The 12,669-nt window shown below is 42.9% G+C and overlaps 1 protein-coding gene across 3 annotated transcripts in view; it reads right to left on the minus strand.

Moving 5' to 3' along the window:
* The window catches only part of slc39a14 (solute carrier family 39 member 14), a 30,220-nt gene that overhangs the window by 3,629 nt on the left and 13,922 nt on the right, over positions 1–12,669 (minus strand). For 2 of the 3 annotated variants that reach the window (XM_056418588.1, XM_056418589.1), the window contains exons 4-8: positions 8,993–9,162; positions 4,965–5,087; positions 1,835–2,008; positions 723–951; positions 450–634 (exon numbers count right to left, since the gene is read on the minus strand). In XM_056418588.1, coding sequence (XP_056274563.1) covers positions 450–634; positions 723–951; positions 1,835–2,008; positions 4,965–5,087; positions 8,993–9,162 — 881 coding nt within the window. Of the gene's footprint in view, positions 1–449; positions 635–722; positions 952–1,834; positions 2,009–4,964; positions 5,088–6,751; positions 6,922–8,992; positions 9,163–12,669 lie in introns of all 3 variants that reach the window. The other variant, XM_056418587.1, reaches the window with a different exon arrangement.

A 12,669-nucleotide genomic window follows, 5' to 3' on the forward strand; every position in this document is an offset into this window, starting at 1 on the left:
CGGAGCTCTGCGGTGCGCGAGACGCTGAGCGGAGAACTGTTAACGCGACACGTAGAGACAGAATGACATGCTGTTGTGTAGAGACGATCAACATCAGATCGGTCAAGTACACAAAGGCGTGAAGTAACACAAGTGGCATTACGCATTGTTGATTATTTTCGCCCATGCGTACCTGCGTACCAGTTATGTGCACCCCTGTCTATGTTGCTTATGTTTGCTATTGTTGTATGTTTATTATTGTTTTGTTTGTTATTGTTCTATGTTTGTTCTTGTTTTATGTTTGTTATTGTTATACGTTTGTTATGGTCCGTCAAGGCCCTACAGATGAAAATGAGCTGTATCTGGTACAGTGCATGTTTTAACTGTACATGGTGGCTTTTAAATAAAAGATAATACTAAAAGCTTCTGAAGATTTCGTTCTGAAATAGATCTTCTATGCAAACACTGACCATGTCCGCCAGAGCGATGTAGAGGAACATCCCCCCGGCCAGGGCGAAGATCCAGTTGGGGGAGAAGCTGTTGCCGGCCAGGATGCCGAAGCCCATGCCGAGGTAGCAGCAGCACGCCGACAGGAAGTTGAAGAACAGCGCCTGCTGGATGCTCATGCCGGCGTTCAGCAGGATCACGAAGTCTCCTGGGAAGAGGAGAGGGAGGAGAACATCAAGAGGAGGACATTGAGGTGGCAGCCATTTCGGAGACGTCGGCTCCCCCCCTGAACTCACCGAGCTCGTGGGGGAACTCCTCGCACAGGATGGCCACGGAGGTGCTGACGCCCTGGAAGACGGAGGCAGTGAAGGAGGCGCCGATGGCCAGGCCGTCGATGAAGTTGTGGAGGCCGTCGCTCAGCGTGATCATCCAGGCCAGCGTGCCGATGTCGGAGTACATCGCCCCCTTCAGCCAATAGCAGCCGCCGGCGGTCCGACCCCCCCCGCTCTCCGGGCTCTGGGAGTCCTGGGACGGGAGAGAGAGGGAGGGGGGGGGGGGAGACGACACCCGGGAGAGGTTAGGATGTGTGTGTAGAGCATAACATCATTACCTTCTTGAACAATCATGCATTAACATACAATTAAACCTTTTAACATCTACAGATGAACCACTTTTTATTATTTCAATGAAAGAGTTCATAATAAAAACTTTTTTTAAATTGTCAAAATAATAATAATAATAGTGATAATAATGTCCCTTTTTGTGTCCCTTTATGACAATAGGTTGTATTACTCGTTCAAATACTAAGAAAATAAAAATGCAGAGAAACAATTACCCCAAAAAACTAATTACGAAATTAATCAAGCCCCGCCCCCTCCATTATTAGAAATTATAATAAAAATAGTAATAATAATAATAAGCATGTCCCGTGTTGTGTCCCTTTATGACAATGGGTTTTATTCCTCGATGAAACTCTAACTACTAAGAAAATAAAAATGCAGAGAAACAAGTCCCCCAAAAAACAAAACAATAACAACTAGAATGGGCACTCGGTAGAGCGCATACCTTCGCATATCACACGATTGGGCATTGAATTATGAACATGTTGGCATTAGTTGCATGCCAATTGGATACAAATTGAACGCGCTATGGTAAAAACAAGATTGTGACCTTTTCATGACCTTGACCTTGACCTTTGACCCGGTTGATCCCAAAATCTAATCAAATGGTCCCTGGATAATAACCAATCATCCCACCAAATTTCATGCGATTCGGTTTAATACTTTTTGTGTTATGCGAGTAACACGCATACAAATAAATAAATAAATAAATACACGGCGATCAAAACATAACCTTCCGCATTTTCAATGTGAAGGTAACAAAATTAATCAAGCCCCGCCCCCTTTACCTGCGGTGTCTGGGCGGGGCTGAGCATCAGCTCCACCTCCCCTGCGTCCACCTTCCCCAGAGCCAGACCACTGGCCTCTCCGTTGTGCTGCAGTTTCTCCTTCTCGCCCTCCTCCACGTCGGCGTCGGGCGTCGAGTAACGGTCGGCGCTGGGGACGTGGCTGTGACCGTGACCCTGAGGGGAAGCACGCCACCGCGATCAATACTGAATATAAAAATCATAAATAATACATTTTGAGGGATCTATTGCTGGATATTTCCTTCCTGGAAAACACATAATGATTTTTTGTTGTTGTAAGTCTGAGAGAAGAACAGAGAGTGGACATCACATTGTTCAATTTATCTCCCACTTTGTGGTTGATTGTTCGGTTTATTAATGATTTTTTAAAATGTATTTGACCTTTTTGATCCGCAATGAAATAAAGAGATTGTAAAATTAGTAAATAACCAGAGCTCCATTTCTGAATTGTAACTAAAATGTCAGAAATGTTTTTTTAACTTGTACTTAATTTCCTTATTCTACATCAAGTTAATTATTTTAAAAGGTGTTTATTATGTTGTCGTTTCTTTTGGTTCATTTATACATATGTATTTATGTATTTTCCCGTAAGCAATAAAAAAAAAAGTTTAGAAACAATAGAATGATCATGTCTTGCATATCATTTTTTTTTTTTACCGATAGAAAATAAACAACTGCCGGCTTTTGGTGTCAACACTCACAGAAAAGATTAGTCTGAGATTCTGTGTGACCTTTTATCCAAATGTTCATGAAGGAACTTCCTCACACCCTTAAAAAACATTTAAAGTCGGTGCGGACATTGAGCAGGTCAGCAGCACCAAATTCCTGGGGGTGGAAATCAGTGAGGACATCTCGTGGACAGCCAACACTACATCGCTGGCAAAGAAAGCACAGAGGCGCCTCTACTTCCTCCGGAAACTGAGGAAAGCAGGGAGCCCCCCATCCATCATGTGCACCTTCTACCGCGGCACCATCGAGAGCATCCTGACCAACTGCATCACTGTGTGGGGCGGAAGCTGCACAGACCACAGCAGGAACGCCCTGCAGCGCATAGTGAAGGCAGCTGGAAGGATCATGGGTGCCTCACTCCCCCCCCCTCCCATCCCTGCAGGACATATACAACACCCGCCTCACCCGCAAAGCGACCTCGATTGTGAGTGACCCCTGCCACCCCTCACACGGTCTCTTCAGCCTCCTGCCCTCTGGGAGGAGATACCGAGCCTCTGGGCTCACACCGCCAGGCTGTCCAACAGCTTCATCCACCAGGCGGTCAGGAAGCTGAACTCTCTCCCCATCCTCCCACTCCGTCCTCTTTCAGACTCACATGTCTGAATGCTGCTAGCACAATTTATGTTGTCTATATGTTTACATGTTTCTTACTATTTTTGCACTTTATGTTGTCTATATGTTCACAAGTTTTTTACTATTTTTGCACTCTATGTTGTCTATATGTTGCACAATTCACTTTATGTTGGACAGAAGAGAAACGCAATTTCGATCTTCTGTATGTTTGCACATATGGAAAATTGACAAATAAAACTGACTTTGACTTTGACTTTGATATTTGCAGCTGTTAATCGTCCTTTTTGTAAATTTTTGGGCAGCAAAAAAATTTTAAAAGAATATGACGGCAGCATTGTCGGAGCAAATGTGGGTCAGAAAGCGGTTTGTAATTGGATGTGTTAGTTATTCGTCATAGTGGCTGGCGCACATGAACCAGAGCACAGTAACCACAAGGGGGCGCCACTGTCTGAAGACTTCACTGTACAGCAGTTTTCATGCTGCTTTTTGTGAATTAAAATCAGACTCACTGGAAAACTCTTTTTGAATTTGACTAAAACTGCTTCAGAATATAATGTTGAGGAAAATCTGCAAGTATATATAAATATATATATATATATACACGTATATCTATATACACATATATACATATATATATCTGTATATCAGAACTACTGCTGCTCTTATGCAACACAAAAAGCAGAAAAGAGTTGTTTCCAAGTGTCAAAGAGACAAAAGACCAAAACACATTGAACCTGTCTGAGCTGCATTTGACATGTCTAACTAATCAGATAACATCACAGCCATAAACACAATACTAAGAAAGGAAAGAAGAAGAAAAGTTAGTTCATGACGTAATACGCAGGTCAAAGGTCACCAGGAGCCCCAGACTGAAGGACACGTGTCCCGTGTATCCGTCGACACTACCGTGTGTGTACGGCAGTACGGTAGGAAACGGTGTTACATAACGTTCAGATCCCCTCCCCGATAAGTGAGCTCCTGGAGGGATATGACTGAACTTGAACCGCCGGTCCCTTATGTTGCCCAACTGGTTTTAAAACCCGCCGCAGAGCAAACCTTTAAAGTCGTGCGTCACGGTGGAGCTCAGAGAGATAATGTGAGGAAACGTTTAAATGAGCACCGTGACGACACGGCGCGGTGTGTGACGGGGTGGTTGGGATGTCTGAGGCTCTACAGTGTACTATGGAAAGGCTCACTGAAGACATTACAGCAATGCGATGACACGGTCCGGGTTAAATTATTGTTTTACAAAAATGTTGGCAAGAAATGTGTCTGTGTTACCAGTGCACGCAAATTGGAATTATAACTCTGAAAAATGTATGGTACAAGGGGATTTTGGCAATACAACCTCCATGACAATGTAAAGGAATATATGGAAACCGGTGTTGGACCTGGTGAACCCCTCCGGTGGACCCCTCTGGGTTGGACCTTGCCGTGCCAGATTAAAAACACTGGTACCGACTTGATTTGATGATGTTCTTATGTGCGAATGCTTAATTTGCTGTTTTTTCTATTTATTTTAGGTTTGTTTTTTAACGTTCCTTACCCTTTTGTTTCTCCTTTGCTTTGTATTGTATTGTTCCTGAAAGTGTCCGTCTCTTAACTTTTACCTTCTTTTAACTGGTCTTGTTCTGTGTTTTTTGTTTGTAACTGTGTGTTTTATATGTTGCTGCCTGTGTTTTATTTTTTAATCTCAATGGGTTTTCACCTGGTTAAATAAAGGTTTTATAATTATAAAAAAAGAAAGAAAAGTCCTGTCTTGTTAATTTGTCAAATCTAAATAAATCGTTCTTGCCGTGTGTGTACTCACCCTGTTCTTCTGCTTGAGGAGCACCCGGAGGACCTTCTCCGTGAAGAAGAAGAGGTAGAAGCCGGCGAACACCATCGAAGATTTGGACACGTAGAAATCCACCATGGGGTCAAAACCAAAGGCCTGGCCATGCAGGGAAAGAAAAAGTACTTGTCGTCGCTGTGACCACTTTACATGGGTATTTTTGAAATGAAGTTTTATTTTAAACAACTGACAAAATGTAATTTAGCAGTTTTTTTTCTTCTTATTTTCAATTAGAGGTTGTGTGTTGCTTTGTTTGGACGAAGAGTGATATTTCATTTCAGACCAAGAGTGAAAAAAAAGAGAAGAATTTCCAACATTTAGTGAACAAAAAGATATTGCAGACATATTTCACAGCAGTCTCCATTCTAAGACGGGTTGAATTATGAATGTAATAGACACAAACATCCCATAAATCAAAACACTGAGGTATACGAATGCTTTTTCTTTCTTCTTCTTTTACCATTAATCTCAGGTGAACTGATGCAATGAATTACACAGCAGCCGTACACCTGGCCACGCCGGCGTCTAGACGGCGTTAAAAAAACACGATAAAACAATTTATCGTGTTGGGACTTTTTGTGTTCACGCTACGAGAGACAAAGCAACAGTATTTTTTTTAGGGGTCATTTTCAAGAGAAACTTGCAAAACTTGATTTGTAACGCTGCAGCTCGGTTTTGCGAGCTGCAGCGCTACAATATATTAATATATCTATGTATATATTAATATATATGTATATATTAATATATATATTAATATTAATGAATATATATATATATATTAGTATTAATACATGACATCACCCGTAGCCTCACACAACTCGGTGACTTTCACCTCTACGTCTGAATAACTGTCTCTACAGCGCCATTAGAGCAGCATTTAGATTCACCAACGGCGGAGCAGCTCAACGCTGATTGGCTTTTGCGCCTCGGCGTCGGGCGTTTTTCCCCCGCGAATGAGGCATTTTTTTTGCGCCGCGCAATCTCCCATCTGTACGTTGACTTTGCGTACGGGATCTCAACGCGCCGAAAAATTCTTACCGCTTTTGGTGTGGCCGCAGCTTCAGTCAAGATGAAGCACTCGAGCTTCACGCGCTCGGCCTCTCAGTTGCGTTTAGGGCACAATCACACCAGACGCGACTTTTAAAAGCGCAGCCGCACCAAAAACGCGCCGGGCAAAACAGCGCTGTGCGCCTGTGGAGCGGGCCTGCGTGCGCAACCAACCGTTGATTTTGGGTTCAAGATATTTTTTAAAAAAGAAAGGAAAGAGTACGGCGAATACCACCATCTATTCCGCGAATTGTGTCTCGATGGCGAGCGCTTTCAGTTGCACTTCCGACCGAGCAGGAGTCAGTTTGAGTCGTGTTTAGATTTAGAATTATAAAACTCTTCGTAATTAAATACCGCTAATATGAGGTTCTCGTCAGGAAAACAGGAAGGAAAGCCTCCTGCTTGATTCGATTGGCTGCATTGGCCGAGTGTGACATTGATGAGTGGTGCGCCTCCGCACCTCGCACTTAAAGTTGAGAATATTTAAACTTTTAACCGCGCCTGAAAAACGCAAGAAAAACACGCCACGTCTTTCAGACGCGCCAAACCATAGAGAATCAATGGTTTTGCTAGCGACGCATTTTTGAGAGGCGCGTCTGGTGTGATCGAGCCCTTAAGTCTCTCGTCGTGTGAACGCAATGTCGACTCGGCGCCTCTTTCCTGGAAACCGCGTAGCAACCTTCGCACTGCGACTACCTAGAGAGCGCCGCCACTACCTCTGGGATGAGCTGAAACAGGGCGTTGGAGTAGAGCGTGCCGATGGCCAGCGCTATGAAGAAGAGCAGCAGCCGCTTGTAAAAGGTTTTCTTCATGAAGGGCACCACGCACGCCCCGACCAGCGAACACAGAGAGATCAGTGTCACACAGAGGATCCCATAACCCCACACTGATCACGGGAGAGGAGGAAGAGGACAGAGGGGGAGGGGGGGTGGGGGGGGGGGAGAGAAAGAAAAAAAAAAAGACAGAAGTCGTTAGTTGAGAACTGATTTTATCACATTAATCACAAAAGGTAAAGAATGAAAAGCACCAACCAGTTATATCCCTGAACAGAAAGAAGAATAGAATTAAATCAACCTGAGAAGTGATTTAAAAAGACACCAGTCATTTGTCCATTGATCAGAACGGGTCAATAGAAGTCAGTTTGCATTGGAAGATAATAATCAGTTGTCCCGGGAAGCAGTCCTCCAACTGATAGAGAGGGGAGGCAATTAGGGTAAAATTATAGTTTACTTTTGCACACACACCTACACACACAAACACACTGTTGTCCTAGTCCACCCGAGTGGATCTGTGTCACTGTCTTAAGCCCCAAGGCGCGCGCGCACACACACACACACACACACACACACACACACACACACACACACACACACACACACACACACACACACACACACACACACACACACACACACACACACACACACACACACACACACACACACACACACACACACACACACACACGAAAAAGGGGGCAAATTAACTTCAAATAGCTCCGCAGCTGTAGAAAGGTTGTCACATTGTCAATTTGAAGGACCAGTGAAAACACTACGATCGAGTCTGTTGAGCTTTCTTTTATTTATTATTTCATGCTGCAGTGGTGGAAAAGAGAGCTGAACTCTCTCTCCAAGAAAAACTTGGCCTAGATCTCATTCCCAGAAAAAGCTGCAGACACACAGATGCAAAAATATGAACTGCGGCACGCAAACAGAGAGCCGCTGCCAGACGCTGCAGTGAAGGTGAGGAGTGAAACCAGAGAGTGCTTATTAGAGCCCGAGAAAAACACAAGAGAAAAACACAGAAAGGGCCGGAAGAAGAGGAAAGAGAGGACAGGCTAAAGGAGCCCATGGCCGAAGATGCACTAGTTCTATAAACCGACATGTGGCACTACAGTGAACTACAGCAGGGTTCATCCACATGGTGACCAATGAACAGGGTTCATCCACATGACCAATGTACAGGGTTCATCCACATGACCAATGAACAGGGTTCATACACATGACCAATGAACAGGGTTCATCCACATGGTGACCAATGAACAGGGTTCATCCACAAGGTGACCAATGAACAGGGTTCATCCACATGACCAATGAACAGGGTTCATCCACATGACCAATGAACAGGGTTCATCCACATGACCAATGAACAGGGTTCATCCACATGACCAATGAACAGGGTTCATCAACATGACCAATGAACAGGGTTCATCCACATGACCAATGAACAGGGTTCATCCACATGGTGACCAATGAATAGGGTTCATCCACATGGTGACCAATGGGGTTCCTGGACTTTTAACCAAATGTTCATGATCAAAAAAGTGTGAAAATGTCATATTTAAACTAACAATGACAATTCCAAAGCATACAGTTTATAACCTTAAATGACTCAAATGAATGAGACAATAGTTTAGATTAAAAGGATAAACATTGATGTCTTTTCAGTTAAGCTGCGTGGAAAATTTGCCAGCTTATATTTTGATCATAATTTTTTTTAAAGCATATTAATTGTTTAAAACATATGAATAAAACAAATTTCCTAAACTTTGGGGATTTTTTTTCTTCACAGGACTTTTCCAGGCCTGGAAATAACCATTTTTAAATTCCAGGACTTTCCCAGGTTTTCCATGACCGTACGAACCCTGTAAAGAGAAGTCTGAACTTTGTTTTTTGTGTGTGTTTTTAAAAAAGCATCAAAAGAGTTTGTGGGTTGTGACAAAAGATTTTTTTTCATTAAAAAGCTGTAGATAGAAACATGGATGGATGAATAAATGAATGAATGGATTGATTGATTGATGAATGGATTAATGGATGAATAAATGAATGAATGATGGGTGGATGAATAAATGAATGGATGGATGAATGGATGGATTGATGAATGGATGAATAGATTGATGAATGGATGGGTGGATGAATGAATGGATGGATGAATGAATGGATGGATGGATGGCAAACCTCTGGCAGCAGCTGCAGGATGGCCGTGGAGTACAGCGTGCCGATGGCTAGAGCGATGAAAAAGACGAGCACTTGTTTCATGTAGCGCGTCTTCATCAGGGGGGCGATGCAGACGCCGGTGAGGGAGAAGGCATTGATCACCGTCACGCTCAGGAAAGAAAAGCCCCACACTGGAGAGGGTGTGAGTGACGGCGAAGGTTGGATGGAAGAGGAAGGTGGAGCGTTAAAAAAAAAACAGAACTACGATGCACATTGGGAGGTGTGCACGTCTATTCTTTATACGTTGTGATCAAATAGATGCAATGCTGAATTCTGCCAACCCTAAAATCATGTGTGATTTTGGATGTTCACTTCACTCACTCAGCTCTGAAGTGGTGAAATTATGATTAATTAGATAGTAATATATAAATTATTTCTGACTTTTCTCTAATTTGGCTGTTAAATACTGTATAGTTGAACCTCTTCTGTCTCTAAAATAAACTATTGGGTCACAAGTAGACTTAGTCTTTGCTTTTAAGGGTCCCCGGCCAACAAAAGGTTGGGAACCATTGCTTTAAGTGGCACCTGGGGAAGAAAATACGGGGTTTTTTTCACATTTGTTGAAGGTTTTTGTGCATTTTTTTGTCAAGAAGCTGCAGCACCTGTTAAAGTTAAATGGAAAGAAAGGTTAAATTGAGATTTATGATCCATCCCAATGCTGCGAGAGAACTTCTCCAAGGCTGGAAAATGAAACAAAAGCTGGATTACAAAGGGTCGGTGGTGAAAGAAGAGGCAGATGTCTTCTTAAGATAAATAGAACTTAAGTATCTCAGGAAAACAAGCATTTAAAACTGTGTATTAAAAATATTTGAAGCGGAGACATAGAGCGGTGGGTCATCTGCATCGCGGCGAATACAGGTCCGGATTTTACGAATGAAGAGACCTTGTGGAAGCAAGTAAAGCATCTCAAATAAAATGCCAGCCCTGTCTTTAAGAGAAGATATTACCACATCTGCATATATATATATATATATATATACATTTGAAGCTAGCTTTAGTCTTTTGATAGTTGATCTAATTAGAAAAGATCAGGATTCATAAGTCAGTGGGATTTTGTAGTAGAGATGATTTTCCACGGCTCCCCCCCCCCCCCCCCGCTGATGAGTAACCTTTCACAGCTCCTGCAGAGAAAAACAGCTCTCAAGCCAAAATAAGCCGTCTACAAGGGCGAGTGTGAGGAGAGCGAAGGGCATGCGAGTGAAATAATAAGGGAAAACACATTTGCCGGTGGAGAGGGAGAGATACAGCCAGAGCTCTCTTTAAAAGTGGAAACCATTTCTCATCCACCTGTCAAAGGAAGAGATGAACTGGGCTAAAGGTAAGAATGTGTGACAGAGAGATTATGAAGCCGTTGACGTCCGCAGTCACAACATTCATTATGAAGGCTGCTATGTTTTTATTTTGGTGGAAACTAAGTCAACATGACTGCAGCCTTGAAGGCAGAACTTCACGGGACACGTCAACCACGTCCGTCACTAGCCAGCTGTTTTACCGGCCACTAACACAGCAGGGCAAAGAGCAAAACTACCCCTAAGAAATATAATGTAAGACATATAAAGTTGAATACAATTGAATATGATTGTCTGATTTATGTTTTCTGTTTAAAAGAATCTCAGAAAGCACTTTGAATTCTGTAGACTATCGTCCAATAGTCTTATTATTGCAATTTCTATGACAATATCTCATATACTGTAAACCTAAATAAAAGTAAATTTATTATTTTTGAACAAAAGTTAAATGTTATTTCACAAGTTTCAAAAAGTGCCCGCAATTTATTTTTAAATGCCCCTGGATTTCAATTAGTAGGGGAAAAAATTGCCCCCTAAGAAAATCTGTAAATGTCCTGCCTTGCTTGCAACGCCAACATGACGTCCACTCAACAAGAAGTCAAAGGTGTGTTCAGGTGGATGGAGACGCCAACAGGGCTTCCTGGCCTCTAAAGGCCGGCAGTCTGTCTGGAGTTACCCCGAGTCAGCAGTCAAGGAAAGACGAGTCCTGTCCGACCGTCTTTACCGGGACACGATCTCCGCTACGCACCAGATATGCCGACCTCGGCAGAATTTGTGGATCGTGTTGTTGTTTTTTAAGCCAAACTGAAGAAAAAAATACAATCTGAGCCTCGGTTTAACTGAGCGTGCTTATTTTGTCTTCCATCACGATATCGCCGTCTCTCGGCAACAAAACAATCGTTTGCAGCTCAGATCTGGTGAAGAAAGGTCTCCTCGCAGTAGGATGAAAGATAAGAGAAATAAACGTGTCACAGAGTTAAACCTTTGACAGAAATCAGGATGTGTTCACTCTAGAAGGAGCAAAGCAGTTTAAATATACATGAGAAGGTTAAAGAGGATGGGGAAGAACACACAGCCGAGAGCAAAGTTTACCCAGCAGAACACTCAAATGACATCAACGTAGCAAAAACACTCAATATGGATAAAGCTGCGGAAACGTGTTCACAAATCCCATGAAAAGACTCAAACTAACAATACGTTAGTCCAGCGGTTCCCAAGCTCAAGAATGCCGCGGCCCAATTTGAAATCTGAAAATCTTCTGCGGCCCACCCAAGCCTTTAATCATAACCAGCGTTGTCGACGGGGGGGGGGGGGGGGGGTGCTAGTGCTAGTGAGAGTGTGCTCACCTGTGTGCGCGGATGTGTCGGCGCGCATCACGGCAGGGCGATGCGACCCGAGAAGTGTTAACGGGGGGGTGCTGAGCGATTAAATATATCTCTTGTTCTGCCTGTTTTGTGATATACATGCCTAAAAGGCGCCTAATATTTCTAGACTGAAATAATATCGGCATTATAATTATTATAACTATGAGGATTTTTTTAGTTGCCTATTTTGTGGAGCCCCCTCAGGACTCGGTGCCCTACGCGCAGCGCGTAGTGCGCGTTATGGGAGCGGCGGCGCTGATCACAACTCTGATCAAAACATAAACTAGGGATGATTAAATGACCTTCAGAATTTAACCGATTAAAAATGTATTAACCGACAATGTATGTTTTGTATACCATTTTCTCCGGAGCTCATATATATTTACTTTAATACTACAAGAGGGCGTCCCATTTGACATTGTTTTGTTTGGCGGTCAGAAAAATAGGTCAGATAAAAGAATAACACGTAATTTAAATCATAAATATTTTTATATTAATTTCAAACTTTTCAAAATTGAAAATTAAAAACATTTTATTTATTTATTGTAAATGACCTCTCTCGGCCCACCTGCAGTACCTTCGCGGCCCACCAGTGGCCCACACTTTGGGAATCGCTGCGTTAGTCCATCTCTCTAACTTTTGTTTTACTTGCCTGAGTAGGTCAGAATTCTACTTGCCTGAAGTACATTTTTACTTGCCACTTTACAAATTGTTGTACTGATAAGTGACAACAAAGACTAAAGTTATTTGTCACGTTTTGATCCGCCCTTGCCTTTAAACCTCCGGCAAACTGCGCAAATACATAGTTGTAGTTTTACCCGTAATCCTCTCCAACGGCACCCAGCTAAACTTTCCAGGATCATTTAAAGCACAGGTGTCAAACACAAGGCCCGCGGGCCAAATCCGGCCCGCCACATCATTTTATGTGACCCCTGACGGCTTGAAAGACATTTGATTACCTTTTCTTAACGAAATGTAAGACAGC

This window comes from Pseudoliparis swirei, chromosome 7 (assembly GCF_029220125.1).
Source record: "Pseudoliparis swirei isolate HS2019 ecotype Mariana Trench chromosome 7, NWPU_hadal_v1, whole genome shotgun sequence".
In the NCBI taxonomy this organism is placed as follows: domain Eukaryota; kingdom Metazoa; phylum Chordata; class Actinopteri; order Perciformes; family Liparidae; genus Pseudoliparis; species Pseudoliparis swirei.